The 19,341-nt window shown below is 53.6% G+C and overlaps 1 protein-coding gene across 3 annotated transcripts in view; it reads left to right on the top strand.

Annotated features, from left to right (window-relative positions):
• The window catches only part of TLN1 (talin 1), a 32,091-nt gene that overhangs the window by 10,413 nt on the left and 2,337 nt on the right, over positions 1-19,341 (top strand). For 2 of the 3 annotated variants that reach the window (XM_070250669.1, XM_070250670.1), the window contains exons 10-50: positions 58-213; positions 979-1,080; positions 1,248-1,324; positions 1,555-1,735; positions 1,912-2,025; positions 2,133-2,241; positions 2,487-2,695; positions 2,859-2,957; positions 3,979-4,146; positions 4,336-4,630; positions 5,179-5,345; positions 6,158-6,286; positions 6,456-6,572; positions 6,676-6,789; positions 6,992-7,126; positions 7,286-7,414; positions 7,592-7,694; positions 7,846-8,054; positions 8,433-8,552; positions 8,752-8,949; positions 9,139-9,278; positions 9,465-9,558; positions 9,660-9,749; positions 9,861-9,983; positions 11,286-11,429; positions 11,904-12,065; positions 12,300-12,440; positions 12,532-12,713; positions 12,907-13,039; positions 13,262-13,363; positions 13,448-13,618; positions 13,712-13,861; positions 13,970-14,071; positions 14,148-14,267; positions 15,002-15,148; positions 15,318-15,484; positions 15,594-15,777; positions 15,868-15,993; positions 16,091-16,207; positions 18,623-18,808; positions 18,941-19,048. In XM_070250669.1, coding sequence (XP_070106770.1) covers positions 58-213; positions 979-1,080; positions 1,248-1,324; positions 1,555-1,735; positions 1,912-2,025; positions 2,133-2,241; positions 2,487-2,695; positions 2,859-2,957; positions 3,979-4,146; positions 4,336-4,630; positions 5,179-5,345; positions 6,158-6,286; positions 6,456-6,572; positions 6,676-6,789; positions 6,992-7,126; positions 7,286-7,414; positions 7,592-7,694; positions 7,846-8,054; positions 8,433-8,552; positions 8,752-8,949; positions 9,139-9,278; positions 9,465-9,558; positions 9,660-9,749; positions 9,861-9,983; positions 11,286-11,429; positions 11,904-12,065; positions 12,300-12,440; positions 12,532-12,713; positions 12,907-13,039; positions 13,262-13,363; positions 13,448-13,618; positions 13,712-13,861; positions 13,970-14,071; positions 14,148-14,267; positions 15,002-15,148; positions 15,318-15,484; positions 15,594-15,777; positions 15,868-15,993; positions 16,091-16,207; positions 18,623-18,808; positions 18,941-19,048 — 5,820 coding nt within the window. Of the gene's footprint in view, positions 1-57; positions 214-978; positions 1,081-1,247; positions 1,325-1,554; positions 1,736-1,911; positions 2,026-2,132; positions 2,242-2,486; positions 2,696-2,858; positions 2,958-3,363; positions 3,415-3,978; positions 4,147-4,335; positions 4,631-5,178; positions 5,346-6,157; positions 6,287-6,455; positions 6,573-6,675; positions 6,790-6,991; positions 7,127-7,285; positions 7,415-7,591; positions 7,695-7,845; positions 8,055-8,432; positions 8,553-8,751; positions 8,950-9,138; positions 9,279-9,464; positions 9,559-9,659; positions 9,750-9,860; positions 9,984-11,285; positions 11,430-11,903; positions 12,066-12,299; positions 12,441-12,531; positions 12,714-12,906; positions 13,040-13,261; positions 13,364-13,447; positions 13,619-13,711; positions 13,862-13,969; positions 14,072-14,147; positions 14,268-15,001; positions 15,149-15,317; positions 15,485-15,593; positions 15,778-15,867; positions 15,994-16,090; positions 16,208-18,622; positions 18,809-18,940; positions 19,049-19,341 lie in introns of all 3 variants that reach the window. The other variant, XM_014735894.3, reaches the window with a different exon arrangement.

Genomic DNA, 19,341 nt, shown 5'->3' with positions numbered 1-19,341 from the left:
TCTGATCATTCGCTTCTCGTTCGACCTCTGACACCAACGACAACCTCTGCCTTACAGGAAAAGATGAAAGGAAAAAACAAGCTGGTGCCCAGGCTTCTGGGCATCACTAAGGAGTGTGTGATGCGAGTGGACGAGAAGACCAAAGAGGTGATCCAGGAATGGAACCTCACCAACATCAAACGCTGGGCTGCCTCTCCCAAGAGCTTCACCCTGGTGAGCCTGGGGCTCCTGGGAGAAAGGACTTTAGAATTTTCAGAGAAGGGGCAGCTGCAGGGGTCTTTCCCCCTCCCTTGGGGCAGGTGCACTGAATGTGACGCCAGAAGAAAGGAGAACTTCAGAACTATTGCAGGAACATGAAGGTTAAAGTAGGGGGGAAATTCTCTCCTGGAGAGTGAGTGATGCTTAAATAAAACATTCTTTAAAATCAACACAACAAAACTGTAACCAGCAAGCTGAGCTCACAGGAAGCTTCGAGAGAAGGAAGAAAAATGAGAAAGAAAGAAAAACAAGCCTCCCCTCTTTTAGCAGCAACTATATAGGTAGTTTTCCCCTCTGGCTTTCTATTTTGGTGTTATGAATTGAAAACTAACACCACCTTGATGAAGTGCTCCACTGAGAAAGAGAAACCACCAAAGGCTATTTTTCCACTTTGGATATTAGTGCTAACCCTCAATTATGGTCATTTAACGATAAATGTTTGTATCTTCCTACTTTATTATCAGGGTGAGAGAAAAGAGACTTCATAAATGGCATGTATTTGAAACTATGTAGCATAAAGGCCACTCCGCAGAAATAAAATACTTCTGTCTAAGGAGGAAAATAAAGAAATAGGAGATTGAAGAAAGGCAGGCTTCTTCCTGGAGGGCTGTTAGCATGAGAAGACACCCTTATTGGCTCCACCCTGGGGCTCCCACCCTACCCTTTCCTGTCCTGGGTAGATTCAAGCTTGCCCACCCAGCCCCAACCTTGTCTCCCTAGGATTTTGGAGACTATCAAGATGGCTACTACTCAGTACAGACAACTGAGGGGGAGCAGATTGCACAGCTCATTGCCGGCTACATCGATATCATCCTTAAGAAAGTGAGTACTGCCTGCCCCAGCCTTCTCCTTCTCTCCCTTGCCTTCTCCCTAAGCCAGTCCTTTGGAAATGGGGACCCGGCTTCTGGGAAGTGGCTGATTGGAGAAAGAGGCTGCCTTTTCCGTCGTTCCCTCTTCTTTAACTCTTGTTCCTTTTTTTCTTCCTACAGAAAAAAAGCAAGGATCACTTTGGGCTGGAGGGAGACGAGGAGTCTACAATGCTGGAGGACTCGGTGTCCCCCAAAAAGTATGAAGGATCTGGGCTGATCCCATCCCTCAGGGGCAGGGAGGGCAAGGCTTGACTTCAAGGACTGCTGGGGACAGGGAATCCTTAGGATGGTTCTGTAACCAGTCACAGGCTGTAATGAGACCTCATCCAGCCCCGGACCACGGGACCTGCAGAGGCAGTAGGGCTGGGCGGGAAGGGGAGGAGGGGAAGAAGTCGTCTCATTGCTCCCCAGGATGTCCCCTCCCTAGGTCAACAGTCCTTCAGCAGCAGTATAACCGAGTGGGGAAAGTGGAGCATGGTTCTGTGGCCCTGCCTGCCATCATGCGCTCTGGAGCCTCTGGTCCTGAGAACTTCCAGGTGGGCAGCATGCCACCTGCCCAGCAGCAGATTACCAGTGGCCAGATGCACCGAGGACACATGCCTCCGTTGGTAAGAATGCCCCTACTAGCCCCACAGTATCAGGCCTTTCCCCTCAGCTGGGCCTAGCCAGGAGTTAGGCAGTCTTTTCCCATGTCCCTGCTTGTATTCCTCTCCCTAGCCTTAGGTTCTCTTCTACCTTCTCTGTCCTCTAAATGTTCCCTGTTCCTCCTATCCTTGTCTTGTAGACTTCAGCCCAGCAGGCTCTCACTGGAACCATCAACTCTAGCATGCAGGCTGTGCAGGCTGCCCAGGCCACTCTGGATGACTTTGACACTCTGCCCCCTCTGGGCCAGGATGCTGTGAGTGTGGGATGGAGAGGCCATCGGTACTGAAGCTGAGACTGCAAGGAACAGGGTTGGGGTCTACCAAACCAGAGCAGATCCTGAGGTTTGTTTCCCTCTCTCAGGCCTCTAAGGCCTGGCGGAAGAACAAGATGGATGAGTCAAAGCATGAGATCCACTCCCAGGTAGATGCCATCACAGCCGGTACTGCCTCCGTGGTGAACCTGACAGCAGGTGGGCTGGATGCCGAGTTCTTTGTGTGTGGTGGGGGGAAGAGGGGAGGGTGAGCATGTGCAAGCATGAGTGCGACTGACTCGGAGTGTGACTGCACCTCGACTCATGGAAGGGACTATGTGTGTGCATCTCTCTCAGGACGTATGTGCGTGACTAACTGCCTATGACTGTGCTCCTCCTCAGTCCATCGTCTGGCCTGCTCTGTTTCTTACTCTTCCTCTTCCTCCTCCTCCTCCTCCCCTCAGGGGACCCTGCAGAGACAGACTATACCGCAGTGGGCTGTGCAGTCACCACAATCTCCTCCAACCTGACGGAGATGTCCCGTGGTGTGAAGCTGCTGGCTGCCCTGCTGGAGGATGAAGGAGGCAGTGGCCGGCCCCTGCTGCAGGCAGCGAAGGGCCTTGCGGGGGCAGTGTCCGAACTGCTGCGCAGTGCCCAGCCAGCCAGTGCTGAGGTCAGGGGCCACAGGTTGGCGCTAGGGAGGAGAGAGGGTTTGAGCCCAAGGAGAAGGGGGCAGTCCACTTGCAGGATGGAAGTGTGGGACCAGTGGGCATGTAGGACCCGTGGACATGTGGGCAGGGATTGGGCAGCTTCTGACTGGTGTTCACTCTCCACAGCCCCGTCAGAACCTGCTGCAAGCAGCTGGGAACGTGGGCCAGGCCAGTGGGGAGCTGTTGCAGCAAATTGGGGAAAGTGATACTGACCCACACTTCCAGGTTGGTGACTTACCCAACCCCCAGAACCCCAGCTTCCACGAGGTAACCTCTGATCCTGAATCCAGGTCCTAGTCCTGCTACTGTAAATTGACCCCTCAGAGCCAACCTGAACCTCTGTTTCCAGGAGATGACACTTCTTTTTTGGGGATGAGAATTCAGAACCCCTGAATCCACACTTAACCTCCTAGTTCACCCTTGACCCTTACTGGTGATATTTTTAGCTTCCTGTCATCTTTTCCATCTTCCCCATACGTAGCCCTTGCCCCAACTTGAGGACATCTTGAAACCCCCTCCAGTCCAGTCCTTTAGACCATACCACCCCAAGGAAGCTGTTCCTCTAGCTCCCCTCTTCCCCACCCCATGCCACTTTCCTCAGCTGACTTGTCATCCTGGATTTCCCACGCAGATATGTGCACCCAGAGGGGCTGGGGTTCGATCTCCCCCTGATCCCCCCACGGTAACGGCCTCTGGCCTGGGCGTTCCCAGCTTTGTCTTCTCTGAGTCGCATATACTCGCTTCTGCACCTCTCCCCCAGCCTCCTGGGAGAGCAGAACATGATGCAAGATGGGGAGGCATGGCACAGTCCAGGCTTGGGAGAATGGGATCAGGGAGGGTAGTAGAGGGACCTGTTCCCAAGACTCCAGGGTGACTGCTTCCAACCAAAGTTGAGAAGAAATGGAGAAAAGAAGCTGGAGGTGGGAGGGACCCCAAGAGGTACCTCCCCTCTCCATCCCATTGTAACAGCACTGCCCCTCCCTCCCCATCGCCATCCGAGTGTATCCGCCTCTCGCATTTCTCCCGTTGGTGTAGGCTCTGTTTCTCTCGGTATGCGTTTGTTCCTTGGTGAGGGTTCTTTCCTACTGGGCGCTCAAGCCAGGGGCTTGGGGTAGATTCTGGTTGCTTCTGCAGACACTGTCCTGTGATTGGAGTCAGTGGGAATAATGAAACAGCTATGCCTCTGGAAAGGGTCCATGGATCCCAAGCCCCATCTCAGACCCTGCTGACTGCTGTTTCCTCGCAGGACGTGCTGATGCAACTAGCCAAGGCAGTGGCAAGTGCTGCAGCTGCCCTGGTCCTCAAGGCTAAGAGTGTAGCCCAGCGGACAGAGGACTCGGGGCTTCAGACCCAGGTTATTGCTGCAGCCACACAGTGTGCCCTGTCTACCTCCCAGCTGGTGGCCTGTACTAAGGTGAGCTGCAAAGGTTGCTCTTGCCTATGCCAAGGGCTGACGCTGCCACACACACAAGAGCCTCTCATTTTATCTTTTTGGCTCCTGAGGCCTCCTTACCCAACCCAGTGACTGTTGTGAACACCACAAACACCCCACCTCACGACCCCTTCCCCTTGCCTCCATCTCTGACACTCGGTTTGCCCACAGGTGGTGGCACCTACCATCAGCTCACCTGTCTGCCAAGAGCAGTTGGTGGAGGCCGGACGACTGGTGGCCAAAGCCGTGGAGGGCTGTGTGTCCGCCTCCCAGGCAGCTACAGAGGATGAGCAGCTGTTGCGGGGCGTAGGAGCAGCAGCCACAGCTGTCACCCAGGCCCTGAATGAGTTGCTGCAGCATGTGAAGGCCCATGCCACAGGGGCCGGGCCTGCTGGCCGTTATGACCAGGCCACTGACACCATCCTTACTGTCACTGAGAACATCTTCAGCTCCATGGGTGATGCTGGTAAGGATACCACTCCTGGGAAGAGGAAGAACTCAGTGAGGTTCCCTGAGCCCATTGGACAGTCCCTTGCAGGCCCGCCACCTCCCACTAAGGACGCACCCAGTAGACTGGGTGTTGACCCTCTCTGAGCCCTCCAGTTCCCCATCTGTCAAGCAGGGATATAATCCCCGTTCAGCCTGCCTCGGCATGTTTGAAGAATATACCAAAGTGTGCACACAAATAGATGGAAAGTGGCATTATTAGGAGATAGCCTGACCCACTCCACTCCACCCCTCACCCCCAAAAGCCTTCACAAAGAGTGTCTTCTCCTTTCAAGACTATGTGCTGAAAATACCCATTGGAGAGTGTCTTTCCTCCCGTCAAAGCCCATTGGGAAACGTTCCTCTCTGAGATCCTAAACCCAGAAAACAATAACTCCAGGGAAATTACTTTGAGAACTTTTGCCAGTCTCTTTACTGTCCAAAAAAGCCCCGTCTACCTTGTCTACCCACCCTGGCACCCTCTCAGTGTCTCTGGCTCCCTTACCCGATTGTGCCGGGTCCTCTCAGGTGAGATGGTGCGACAGGCCCGCATCCTAGCCCAAGCCACCTCTGACCTGGTCAACGCCATCAAGGCTGATGCCGAGGGGGAGAGTGACCTGGAGAATTCCCGCAAGCTGTTAAGCGCTGCCAAGATCCTGGCTGATGCCACAGCCAAGATGGTGGAGGCTGCCAAGGTACAGAGCTTTCTGTGCAGACCCCTAGGCTGGGCCCTGAAGGGAAGTGGAACGGTCCAGATGGTCACCCTCATCTGATGGAAGAGACCTAGGCAAAGCGGAAAATCCAAGAGCACAAGTATAGGAGCACTCAGGGAGTCAGTACTTCCCGCCAGTGTGACTCCCAGAGTGCTCTGTGACTGACAGGCAGCTGCACCCTTTCTCTCCCTCTAAGTCCAAGGTCTGCTGGTCCCACTTTTCCTTATTTTGCTGCCACCACCTGCCTGGGATTTGTCTGCTTCCTGGTCTCTCCTGTGAATGCACAAGGGCATTCAGTCCCCAGGGCTCTGCTGCTAGCAGTTTAGGGAAAGACAGTGGGACACAAGGGTACAGAGGAACATCAGGAAGAAGCCAGAAGATGTCCAGGCCCCTGGGCTCTGGGGCTTTTTGGTTTGCAGGAGCCCTCTGCTTTGGTATTCCTGAGATCCCTGCTCTAAACTGAGTCCCCCTTGTCCCAGAGAGCCCTGCTTACCCCCATTTGCTAATGGTATTTCGTGGGGAGTAGGGGCACAAGCATGCCCCCCCCCCCAAAGAGGGGAAGAAGGAAAAACTCCAGTTAAAGAAGGGATTTCAGCATCCCAAAGGGAAGCCAAGGTCCCCCTGAGGCTTCCCATTTGCCTGCCTGAGGCAGCTCATCTCCACATGATTACCTCAGTGGGGATATTAGAAATCACTTCAGGAAAATCAATCTGAGTCTAGAGGGGTTAGAGCAGAGTTCATTTAGGGTCCACAGGGATGGGAGTGACGACCATTTGCCTCTCCACCTCTCTCAGGGAGCAGCCGCCCACCCCGACAGTGAGGAGCAGCAGCAGCGGCTGCGGGAGGCAGCTGAGGGTCTCCGCATGGCGACCAATGCGGCTGCACAGAACGCCATCAAGAAAAAGCTGGTGCAGCGCCTGGAGGTGAGGCTGGGAGAGAACCAGGAGCAAGAGAGCTCTAGGAGGACTGAGACTGGGAGGGCCATGTGGAGAGAGTCAAGTAATATTTCCTTGGAGGACATCTTGGGCAGGGCAGGCCAGGGACTGGGCACGGGAGTGCCTGGGGCTTGTCCCAACTCCTCTGTCCTCACAGCACGCAGCCAGGCAGGCTGCAGCCTCGGCTACACAGACCATCGCTGCTGCCCAACATGCAGCCTCCACCCCCAAAGCCTCAGCTGGCCCCCAGCCTCTGCTGGTGCAGAGCTGCAAGGTGAGACTCCAGGAAGTGTGTCGGGGGCGGGAGGAGGTGTGGGAGGAGGGAGACTTTCCCCCAGCCTGTGGGGGGATGGCTCTCGTGACATTTTCCCCTACAGGCTGTGGCAGAGCAGATTCCATTGCTGGTGCAAGGTGTCCGAGGGAGCCAAGCTCAGCCTGACAGTCCCAGTGCTCAGTTAGCCCTCATTGCTGCCAGCCAAAGCTTCCTTCAGGCAAGGCACAATCTCTCCACCTCTCAGACCAGACCCTTTCCCCCCTTATCAGTCCCCTGGATCTCCCACAATTTAAACCTCTGCCAATAGCCTCTTTCCCAGTACTGAGCCCCAGTGCTCACCACATCCTGACCGTCATCAGTCCCTGTCCCCAGACCCAGAGGGAGGATGGTACTTCATCTGCCTACCCGTTTCCCTACAGCCAGGTGGGAAGATGGTGGCTGCTGCCAAGGCCTCAGTGCCAACAATTCAGGACCAGGCTTCTGCCATGCAGCTGAGTCAGTGTGCTAAAAACCTCGGCACCGCATTGGCTGAACTCCGTACTGCTGCCCAGAAGGTATGGCAGCTGGCTCTCTTTTTGGAAGATGAGGGTATAGTCCTGGGATGATGGGGAATTGGTGCAGAGTAACCTAAAACCGGGATAACTGTGTAACCTGAGGCATCAGTCTGCGACACAACAGTATCTCTTACACCCCAAACCCCCACATCATTGTAGGCTCAGGAAGCATGTGGGCCTTTGGAGATGGATTCTGCACTGAGTGTGGTACAGAATCTAGAAAGAGACCTGCAGGAAGTGAAGGCAGCAGCTCGGGATGGCAAGCTTAAACCCTTACCTGGGGAGACTGTAAGTATCCTTAAGACCTCATTCTTACTCAAACCCTGAAGTCTTCCTTCCCATCTGTGCCCCAGAGCTGCCCAAAACCTTCATTTAAACTGCTATCTGTCCCCAAGTAGCTTCTCAAGTTCCCTCTTCCCAGTTCCTCCTGTACCTGAGCCCCTGAGTCTCCCCCTTCATCCCCAGATGGAGAAATGTGCCCAGGACCTGGGCAACAGCACCAAAGCAGTGAGCTCCGCCATGGCCCAGCTGCTGGGAGAGGTCGCCCAGGGCAATGAGAATTATGCAGGTACATGGGGAGGGCTAGGAGTGGGGCCCATGGCAAGGGGAATGGGGAATAGGAGCTGGATGAAAGATGGGGCTGACAGAGGAAACCACTGGGATCAGGGCCTGGCGGTAGGCTGCCTTCTCCCTTCCTGCCTCTCTCCTTGTCTCCCCAGGCATTGCAGCTCGGGATGTGGCAGGTGGGCTGCGGTCACTGGCCCAGGCTGCTCGGGGTGTGGCTGCGCTGACATCAGATCCTGCAGTGCAGGCCATTGTGCTTGATACGGCCAGTGATGTCCTGGACAAGGCCAGCAGCCTCATCGAGGAGGCGAAAAAGGCAGCTGGCCATCCAGGGGACCCTGAGAGCCAGCAGCGGCTCGCCCAGGTCAGGTATTGGGAAGGGTCCACTTGTGCCCTCTCCGCAGATCCCATCAGAAAGCACACGCTGACTAGGGCAAAGTCTCATCCACATGGACAGACATTTCAGTCTGCTCTTGAGAGCTCTCTAGATTCCGTGCATTCTCTCTGTCCTAGTAGAAGTGTCTCAGTTAGACTGAGGCGGGGGCCTAGCTAAACCCCGGGTCTGGGGAAGTTTGATCACTATCACTTGATACCCTAACTTCAGCCTCTTCAGCTACAACACCCCATTTCCTCTCTCACTTTCAGAGGCAGTAGAGCAGTTATCTCCCAGGTGCCATGGGTGGAGGAGGAGGTCTCCCAAATTGTTTCCATTTTGGCAACCCACATCTCCTTTCCCACTCAGGTGGCTAAAGCCGTGACCCAGGCGCTGAACCGCTGTGTCAGCTGCCTGCCTGGCCAGCGAGATGTGGATAATGCCCTGAGAGCAGTGGGAGATGCCAGCAAGCGACTCCTGAGTGACTCGGTAGGAGGATGGGGGTGTTGGGGGAACATAGGAGCCGAAGAAGTCCAAGCTTCTCCTTCCACCTTAGCCCTCTCCTTGACCCTGATGTCCCAGATTTACCCCTTTCATTACTCTGTGCCCATCTCCCGGCGCTCCTGTACCAAATTCTCCCTTGCATCATTCGCCATTCTTGCATCCGACTTTCTCTCTGGCCCTGCAGCTCCCCCCCAGCACCGGGACATTTCAAGAAGCTCAGAGCCGTTTGAATGAAGCCGCTGCTGGGCTGAATCAGGCAGCCACAGAGCTAGTGCAGGCCTCTCGGGGAAGCCCTCAGGACCTGGCTCGAGCCTCAGGCCGATTTGGACAGGACTTCAACACCTTCCTGGAAGCTGGCGTGGAGATGGCAGGACAGGCTCCGGTATAAAGAGGCACAGGGTCTGGTTCAGGAGTCAAAGAGCAGGCACCTGTGTGACCATAGAGTCCTGACCTGCTCCTGCCCCCTCCCCTCCCCAATCTGTAGTAGCACTTAAGTGTCTGAGACAGAAGATCCTTTTAGAGACAGATAAGAAAGGACTGGACAATGTGTTGACCTTCTCACCTTCAACAGAGCCAGGAGGACCGAGCCCAGGTCGTGTCCAACTTGAAGGGCATCTCTATGTCTTCAAGCAAACTTCTTCTGGCTGCCAAGGCCCTGTCCACAGACCCTGCGGCCCCCAATCTCAAGAGTCAGCTGGCTGCAGCTGCCCGGTATGTAGGAGCTGGGAAGCCCAGCCCTAGAATGTTGAACAGACCGGGGAGGGGACATTTCATGAGAAGCCCCCACCTTAGGAGTGGTACAGACAAAAGAGAAATTGCTATAGAGACTTCCCATGTGTCTAGGAGCCAGGAATGCTGACCTGTGCACTCACTCACTTAACTTTCTGTTCCCCCCAGGGCAGTGACGGACAGTATCAATCAGCTCATCACCATGTGCACCCAGCAGGCACCGGGCCAGAAAGAGTGCGACAATGCCCTGCGGGAATTGGAGGTGGACACTCAACAGGCCAAATGGGGTTGAGGTTGAGGAAGGGGGTCTGGGTTTGGGGGTGAGGGGGTGTCTTGGATCTCACTTCCCCCTCCCCTACACAGACAGTCCGGGAGCTCCTGGAGAACCCAGTGCAGCCCGTCAATGACATGTCCTACTTTGGCTGCCTGGACAGTGTCATGGAGAACTCAAAGGTGCGTGGAGCCAGAAACCCAGAGGGCAGAGGGCAGGAAGGTGGAACTAAGCAGGGGCTGCCCTGCCCCTCTGAGGACAGCAGCTGACTCTCCTGATCCCCTGTTTCTCAGGTACTAGGTGAGGCCATGACTGGCATCTCCCAAAATGCCAAGAACGGAAACTTGCCGGAGTTTGGGGAGGCCATTGCCACCGCCTCCAAGGCCCTTTGTGGCTTCACCGAGGCAGCCGCACAGGTTATTCTCCCGAGATGGATCCTGGAGTGCCCCTGCTTTCCCTGCCTGCTCCTCGTGGCCTGACACACACGTAGATAAATCAGGAAATTGTGTTTGCAAAGCCAACTCTGGAAACGGGTTCTTTCCCCTCCTGCAGTGGAGACATTTGTCAGCAGTCATAGAACACCAACAATTTCGGTCACTGTCACCCCCAAACTCTGGTGCTTTGGGTTATAATTATGCTATCCAGCCATTGGGCCTTTTCCAGTCCTGGCTTTCTTGGTATATACAAATTAGCATATGAAAATCATTTCACATAATTATTACTTTATTAAGATAGTACCAGTGACTAAATTTTCTTGAATCACCACTTAACTTTGCCTTTTTCTACATTATGAAGACAACCTATTAGCTCAGAGAGTATTTTGCTTCTTTTTTAAAGGTTGGCACCTGAGCTAACATCTGTTGCTAATCTTCTTTTTTTTCTTCTTCTCCCCAAATCCCCCCAGTATATAGCTGTATATTTTAGTTGTGGGTCCTTCTGGTTGTGGCATGTGGGATGCCGCCTTAGCATGGCCTGATGAGCGGTACTAGGTTGGCGCCCAGGATCTGAACCAGCAAAATCCTGGGCCACCCAAGTGGAGTGCACCAACTTAACCACTCGGCCACGGGGCCGGCCCCGAGTATTTTGCTTTAGTATCTGAATCCTTAAAAAAAAACGGGCTTGAGAATTCATCATCTCACACTGCTTCCCTGAAAGCCCACCTTCGGCTCCCGCAGCTTCTCCAGCTCCCTCTGCCCGGGTCTGTTGGTGGCCCGCTCTGTATGGCTTGACTTACTTCTAGAAAGGCATAAAGAAGAGAAAGCAAAGCTACCATGTGTTGATTGAATACCAATCAAACTTTATGATGGTCTTCTAATCATAAAAAAATTTTTTGGCAACCATTATACCCATCCTTTCCCTCTTTCGAAATCTCTGAAGCTTGGAGGTGTTATAAATGTTAATTAGCCCAACAACCTCCACAGTTTTAGAAGTATGTCATTAACAGAGGATTTACATGGGTGTGTGTCTTTCAAACTTTTTTTATACTACTACTTACAGTAAGCAATACTTTTCACCTTAAAAAATGTTTGAAGACATTTAACAAAACAGGAGAGGCTTTTTCTTTTACACAGTGTGGCTGTAGTTGTTAATATATCTCCACTCACATAGAACCCTGGCCGCTAACCTTCCTCCTACTCCCCTTTGTCCCCACTATCACTGTTCGATTCCCACCTGAGGAATATTCCGTATTCCTCATCCCCCCTCTTCTCTCTCCCCAGGCTGCATATCTGGTGGGCGTCTCTGACCCCAACAGCCAAGCTGGACAGCAAGGGCTGGTGGAGCCCACACAGTTTGCCCGTGCGAACCAGGCAATTCAGATGGCCTGTCAAAGTTTGGGGGAGCCTGGCTGCACCCAGGCCCAGGTAACTCAAGGGCACAGGTACCATGAGCAAGTCTAGGAAAGGATGCCAAGCCAGCATGGAACTGCCTCATGGGGAGAGAGGGAGATGCAGGATGTGTGGGGAAGGGGAGGGCGGAGACTCATCTCTGACCTCCATACCGAGCTTCTCTTTGGGTAATTGCCTTTTCCTGCCATGCTTATCATCATGTGTCAGTTACTGGTGAGTTTACAACTTCCTATAGATGACTGAGCTTACGCTTCCACTAACCCTGTTAGGATTTCTCCATTAGTGTGTCTGGCTTTCATCTCCCTGTCCTCACGCTCTGTTCATCTTTGGGTATCTCTCTCCCAGATCTTGACTTTCCAGCTGACTCTGTCTTTCCTAATTAGACTTCCAAAGGTATTGCTCTCCATCCTCTGACCTAGAGGGGCTCCTCCCTGGTGTGTGCACTTCCCTCCTGCCCTCATCGTGGCTCTTCCACGTCTGTCTCCTCAGGTGCTCTCTGCAGCCACCATCGTGGCCAAACATACCTCCGCGCTGTGTAACAGCTGCCGCCTGGCGTCCGCTCGTACTGCCAATCCTACCGCCAAGCGCCAGTTTGTACAATCCGCCAAGGAGGTGGCCAACAGCACAGCCAATCTTGTCAAGACCATCAAGGTTCCCAGAGTCTGAATTTCCAGCATCTCTCTGGCCTGTCCAGTCTTCCCTCCCCTGACCCCCGTCATTCCCTGAGGCCTTCTACCAGATCCCTGCTGCCTGAGCCCAAGCCCTTTCCCATCCACACTGGTCATCACCAGCCTCTCCCCATACCATTAGGCCTAGGAGGGAGACCTGGGCTTCACCTCCTCTGCCTACAGTCTATCCTAAGGGCCTCTCTCACTCCCACCTCAGGCACTAGATGGGGCCTTCACGGAGGAGAACCGTGCCCAGTGCCGAGCAGCAACGGCCCCACTGCTGGAGGCTGTGGACAATCTGAGTGCCTTCGCATCCAACCCCGAGTTCTCCAGCATTCCTGCCCAGATCAGCCCTGAGGTGAGGCAGCATAAAGGGAGAACTGATGGGCCGGCTGCCACCTCATCTTCTCGGGAGTCGAGGTTCACCTCCCTGCCTCCCCTCTCCCCAGGGTCGGGCTGCCATGGAACCCATTGTGATCTCTGCCAAGACAATGTTGGAGAGTGCTGGGGGGCTAATCCAGACAGCCCGTGCCCTGGCGGTCAATCCCCGGGACCCCCCGCGCTGGTCAGTGCTGGCTGGCCACTCCCGTACTGTCTCAGACTCCATCAAGAAGCTGATTACAAGCATGAGGTATTGAGGGGGTAGAGAACTGGCATGACTGGGGGGCATACATCGTGGCAGAATGGAGGGGTGAGCACTTAGGTGCAATTAATGGGATAGTGTTGGGAGACACCTGTTGTCCAAGATTTGGGGGATATGGGGAAAGAAGCTAGCCTTGTTTTAGGGGATGTTCTTGATGTTGAAGCCTGTGATGTGTCTGCAGAGACAAGGCTCCAGGGCAGCTGGAGTGCGAGACAGCCATTGCAGCTCTGAACAGCTGTCTGCGGGACCTAGACCAGGCTTCCCTTGCTGCGGTCAGCCAGCAGCTTGCTCCCCGTGAGGGTATCTCTCAAGAGGTAAGGGGGAAGGGGGTTAGATGAAAGGTAAGGTTCTGTCTGGGAAGAGATGGCAGATGAGGAAGATGAGGGATCCAGGAGTGGGCTCCAAAGAGACATCAAGGGGATGGAACATGCCAAGGGGGCTTAGTTAGTTGGGTATGGAAGAAAGAGTGGGGTCCTACACATCGAGAGGGTCCTATTCCAGGTCACAATCAGGACTGACCTCTGCTTCCTCCCCAGGCCTTGCACACTCAGATGCTCACTGCAGTGCAGGAGATCTCCCATCTTATTGAGCCACTGGCCAGTGCTGCCCAGGCTGAAGCCTCCCAGCTGGGACACAAGGTACCTGGGGAGACAAGTAGGAAGTCCTGGGGGGTAGAATGAATGAGGGTACCTGGCCCAGCTGACCCCCATCCCTTGCCTCAGGTGTCCCAGATGGCCCAGTACTTTGAGCCACTCACCCTGGCTGCAGTGGGTGCTGCCTCCAAGACCCTGAGCCACCCGCAGCAGATGGCACTCCTGGACCAGACAAAAACCTTGGCAGAGTCTGCCCTGCAGTTGCTGTACACAGCCAAGGAGGCTGGCGGTAACCCCAAGGTACTGAGTGCCGGGAGGGAGGGGCTGCTACTAGTACCTGGTGGGAGAAGCAGGAACAGCAGGGCCCCTCCACTCACTCTCTCTGCCCCACAGCAAGCAGCTCACACCCAGGAAGCCCTGGAGGAGGCTGTGCAGATGATGACAGAGGCCGTAGAGGACCTGACGACAACCCTCAACGAGGCAGCCAGTGCTGCTGGGGTTGTTGGCGGCATGGTGGACTCCATCACTCAGGCCATCAACCAGGTTAGAGTTTTGGGGTGCCTGTGGACAAAGGCTACCCCAGGCTAGGGTCCCTGAGCACAGTGGCAGAGCCCCTGATGATCTTTCCCCTTTCCCCATCCTTCCCCTCAGCTAGATGAAGGACCAATGGGTGAACCAGAAAGTTCCTTTGTTGATTACCAGACAACTATGGTGCGGACAGCCAAGGCCATTGCTGTCACTGTTCAGGAGATGGTGAGTTCGGGAGAGTCTAAGAGGACTGACCTTGGGGAGGTGATTTCAGTCATAACTTCACTTCCATTATCACCAGGTAACCAAATCAAACACCAGCCCTGAGGAACTGGGCCCTCTCGCTAACCAGCTGACCAGTGACTACGGCCGTCTGGCCTCACAGGCCAAGCCTGCAGCTGTGGCTGCTGAAAATGAAGAGGTAAACATGGAGGCAGCTCTGACCTTTCCCCTGCCCCTCAGAGAGAGTTCCAGTGGCATGCCCCTTGTCCCCATGATGTCAGCCTCTGAGGCTGTCCCACCCTCACTCCCTCTAGTCTTTCATAGAAAGGGAAACACATCCTCAGGGCTCTGTGTAGGGACGGGATCAAAGCCTTCAGTCACAGGGATAAAGGAGACAGCCCAGGATCTAGAGATTTCCCGCCTGCTGCTGTGGCCTCTGCCAGCCTTCCTCTGGGCCTCTGGCTGCTTCTCTGCCATGCCGCAAGTCTATCTTCCCTTCTTAGTTCTTCTTTCTTGCAAATCCGTGAAGCTCTTCCTTCCCTAAGCTCCTGGCTTTCCAAGAAAGCAAGTAATTGGATCTTAGCATGACAAACCTAATCCCCAACTCCAAACCCCTCCACAACCCTTAGGCCAAATGGTAATCCGTGGCCCTCTGACTCAAATACCCCAGCATAAAGTGCTTCTCCCCTCCTCCCCACTATGCTTAACACAGTCCTCACCAGCTGGTGCGCACATGCTGTTACTCTCCATGTTAGGTGACCTCCTGCCTCCAGACTAGGAAACAGGAGGAGTCTACATGCTGGGCACTTCTTCTCACAGCCCCTTTAGTCTGAGATGTGTGTTTCTTTAGGTCCTTAGTGACTCCTCCACGCACAATGGAGGTACCCTGAGTGCCTCTTGTAAAATCCGTCTCCCTATTCCGTCTGCTCACAGATCGGTGCCCACATCAAGCACCGGGTACAGGAGCTGGGGCACGGCTGTGCTGCCCTGGTTACTAAGGCGGGTGCCCTGCAGTGCAGCCCCAGTGACACCTACACCAAGAAGGAGCTCATAGAGTGTGCCCGGAGAGTCTCCGAAAAGGTGACTATGCTTGTCCGTATGGATGGGGGACTAGCTCCCCACCCTGCCGTCTTTCCCATCCTCCTGCACCCTTCCCAGCCCTCTCCTCTGTCCTTTGTCCCAGCCACCAGTGACCTTTCCCTTTCACATGGCACCTGCCACAGTCACCATGTGACTCTCCTCCCCCCAGGTCTCCCACGTGTTGGCTGCGCTGCAAGCTGGGAATCGTGGCACCCAGGCCTGCATCACGGCAGCCAGTGCTGTGTCCGGCATCATTGCCGACCTTGACACCACCATCATGTTTGCCACTGCCGGCACACTCAATCGCGAGGGTGCTGAAACTTTTGCTGACCACCGGTGAGGAGGGAACTGGGCCTCAGGGAGGCAGGGTGGGTGTGGGACCAGAAGAGGCTGGAAGGGCTGAGGGAGGCCCGAGAATAGCTGACCGGACTGGGGCCTCCCTCAGGGAGGGCATTCTGAAGACTGCAAAGGTTCTGGTGGAGGACACCAAGGTCCTGGTGCAGAATGCAGCTGGGAGCCAGGAGAAGTTGGCACAGGCTGCCCAGTCCTCCGTGGCCACCATCACCCGCCTTGCTGATGTGGTCAAGCTGGGTGCAGCCAGCCTGGGAGCCGAGGACCCTGAGACGCAGGTATCTACCTAACACCTCTAATTCTGGCCGGAACCACTTCCTAGTCCCCTTTTCCCTCCCACAGACCAGAGTCTCTGCTCTCCTATACAGGTGGTGCTGATCAATGCAGTGAAAGATGTGGCCAAGGCCCTGGGAGACCTCATCAGTGCAACAAAGGCTGCAGCTGGCAAAGCTGGAGATGACCCTGCTGTGTGGCAGCTTAAGAACTCTGCCAAGGTTGGAGGGAATGAGAGCAACATCAGGAGAGAGAGTGGATCAATGTGCTTCCACCTCTTCCTTAAAATGATCTTCTCCCCTACTCTGACCCTCCTAGGTGATGGTGACCAATGTGACATCATTGCTCAAGACTGTGAAAGCTGTGGAAGATGAGGCCACCAAAGGCACACGGGCCCTGGAGGCAACAACAGAACACATACGTCAGGAACTGGCGGTAAGCACAAGTCTAGGGCACGGGACTTGAGTCAGAGAGAGGCTTCGTGATTGATCGTGAACCTGTGCCACACACATTCCTCTCGCTCACTGCCACACTTCTTAAGTGAGCCACTCTGGTGTCTTGCCCCTCCTCACCTCTTCACTCTGTAGCACTTGCCAACCACCTTCTTTCATCCTCCCACTTTCTCCAGTCACCAGTGGCCTCTAAGTTGCCACATTCAGTGGCCTCTCCTTGGCCTTCATCCTCTTCAAACATTTCCAAAGCATTTGAGTCTGTTAACACGCCTCCCTTTGAAACTCTTTCTTCCTCTGGCCTTCTTGACACTGGCTTTTCTCTCACCTCTCTAGCATCTCTTTGTAGTCATCTTTGAATCACCTTCACCCTAGTAAACAGAGGGGCCTTCCCACAATTGTATAAACCGCCTGCTTTCTCTGTCCTCTTCTTTGGCAAGTTTAACTGCATTCGTTATCGTTCTCTAACAAGTTGACTGCCAATTCTGAGTTTAGTTATTTTCAACTGCCTGGTTGACATCACCACCCAGATGCCGTGCCTCCCAGCCAGCCCTTCTTCCTGACGTACTACTTCCTATTACTGGTGGTAACAACCTCCCAGTCATGAAGAGTCCTCCATGGTCATCACTGACTTCACTGTCTTTCTAACTCACCATATCCAGGCCATTGCCAAGTCCTTCCAACTACCCTACTCCATTCTCTTTCCTTTCATCCCCCATCCCTGGGCCCACTGTCAGCACTCACTCTCCCTCACTTTGACTGCTGTACCAGTTTTCTACCTGGCCTCCCTGCCTCCAGTCTCTGTCACTCTCATCTCTCCTACTCATCTTTCTGATTTCTTCCCCTTTTTTAACTTTATTTTTTTAATTAATTTATTTTTTTTGAGGAAGATTAGCCCTGAGCTAACATCTGCCAATCCTTCTCTTTTTGCTGAGGAAGACTGGCCCTGAACTAACATCCATGCCCATCTTCCTCTGCTTTATATGTGGGACGTCTACCACAGCATGGCTTGCCAAGCGGTGCCATGTCCACACCCGGGATCCAAACTGGTGAACCTTAGGCCGCCAAAGCAGAACGTGCACACTTAACCGCTGCACCACTGGGCCGGGCCCTCTGATTTCTGAATTCATCTTTCTGATGTTCTGTTTTCACCTCTACTTGGAGATGTCCAAATTGTAACTCTTAACTTTCTGCCTCCCAAACCTGATCATTCCGTCGTCTTTCCCATTTCAGTAAATAGCACCTTTTAGTAAATTCCTAAAGCTAGAAACCCAGCTTTGACATCTTTCTCTCATTCCCACATCTAAGCCCAGCATCAAGTCTTGTTGGTGCTCCCTCCAAATGACCTCATTTTCTCTTCCCCGTCTCTATCACCAGGACCTTGTCCAAACCACCCTCAGCCCTTACCTGTAGTCATGTGATGGCCTCCATCTGACCTCCCAGCCTCCGCACTCACCTCCAGTCTATTCTCTCTGCACAGCAACCAGAAGGATCTTTAAAACATCAATCAGATGATGTCACATCACTGCTTAAGACCCTTTAGTGACTACTCTGGCATGATCTAACCTCACCCATCGCCTTCTGGGCCCCATAGCCCCTGCTGACCTCATCTTCCCCTGCTGTTCTCCTTTTCTGTGCCCCGTCCCACTGCACTGTCAGTTCTTGCCCACTGCAGGCCTTGCACTTACTTCTCTCCAGCTGTTTGAACATCTGGCTGCTTCTAATCCTTCAGGCTTCAGCTTAAATGTGTCCTCCTCAGAGTGGCCTTCCCTGTCCTATCTGAAAAAGGACCTCGTTTTTATTTCTCATCACAGCACCCTCTTTATTTCCTTCACAGTCCGGATCATAGTCTTTAGTTTTTCTGTTGGTTTACCTATTCATGATCTGTATCCAAAACTAGAACGTAGGGTCCAGAGAACAAGGACCTTGTCTACCTTCTTCCCCACTGCACCCTTAGCGCCTCGCACAGGATCTACCACACCAGCTGATCTTTAATAATTTGTTGGATGAACACATACATCAAATATTTTTATGACTTTTACATATGTAAAATTCTAAGTTCCTTGGTCTGATACTCAAACCCCCAACAACCTTTTTCCACCATCCCTGTATTCTAGAACATTCCTGATACTCTCCCACTTGACATCTGATTATTCATGCCCAATCTTTAATTTTAAACAAATAAATTCTCCTCAATGACTTCAGTCAGAAATGATGACCAGCTGCCCTCTGTTCTATTAGCTGTGAATGTGTGAATTTTTCCAAGGACCCGACTTACAGTAAGTACTCAGGGAATGCTTGTTGAATGAACACATGGATGAATGAACCAAATTACACGAGTGTTACGTTGTCTTACAGTCTCATTCACTGTAAAATTTTTCTTCTTATTCTGCCCCAACAGGTCTTCTGTTCCCCAGAGCCACCTGCCAAGACCTCCACCCCAGAAGATTTCATCCGAATGACCAAGGGTATCACCATGGCAACAGCCAAGGCTGTTGCCGCGGGCAACTCTTGTCGCCAGGAGGATGTCATTGCCACAGCCAATCTGAGCCGCCGTGCTATCGCAGATATGCTTCGGGCTTGCAAGGTAGAAATTGTGAGAGTGAGGCAGCAGTCTGAGGCAGTGAGGCAAAGAACATGGTGGGAGAGAACCTGCAGGGGCTCGAGGGGCCTGGCGCTCTGTGGGATCCTACAGCTAAGATACTACTCTATGGTGTAGGAAGCAGCTTACCACCCAGAAGTAGCCCCAGATGTGCGGCTTCGAGCCCTGCACTATGGTCGTGAATGTGCCAACGGCTACCTGGAACTGCTGGACCATGTGCTACTGGTGAGGCGGGAGTTGTCTGCCCCTCGCACTAGCCTCCCTGAGTACACCCTCCTATTCCCACAAGCCTCGAACCCAGCTCTCCAATTTTGTGTTCAAATCTCCTCCGCACCCCACCATCTATCCCCCAAATCTGTTCTTGTTTCCAAGCCTCCCTTCCACTGGGGCCCCACCATTCTTATATCCTTGGTTCTCCCACTCACCTCTTCCTCTTTTTCTTATCTCCTCTCTTCCCACTTGATCTCTCCTTCTCTACCTTCGTCATCTCTTCTTTCTTCTCATGTCATCATTCTCCT

This window comes from Equus caballus, chromosome 25 (assembly GCF_041296265.1).
Source record: "Equus caballus isolate H_3958 breed thoroughbred chromosome 25, TB-T2T, whole genome shotgun sequence".
In the NCBI taxonomy this organism is placed as follows: Eukaryota; Metazoa; Chordata; class Mammalia; order Perissodactyla; family Equidae; genus Equus; species Equus caballus.
Note: the sequence above shows the minus strand (reverse complement) of the source record. Positions and strands in the feature narration are given on the sequence as shown.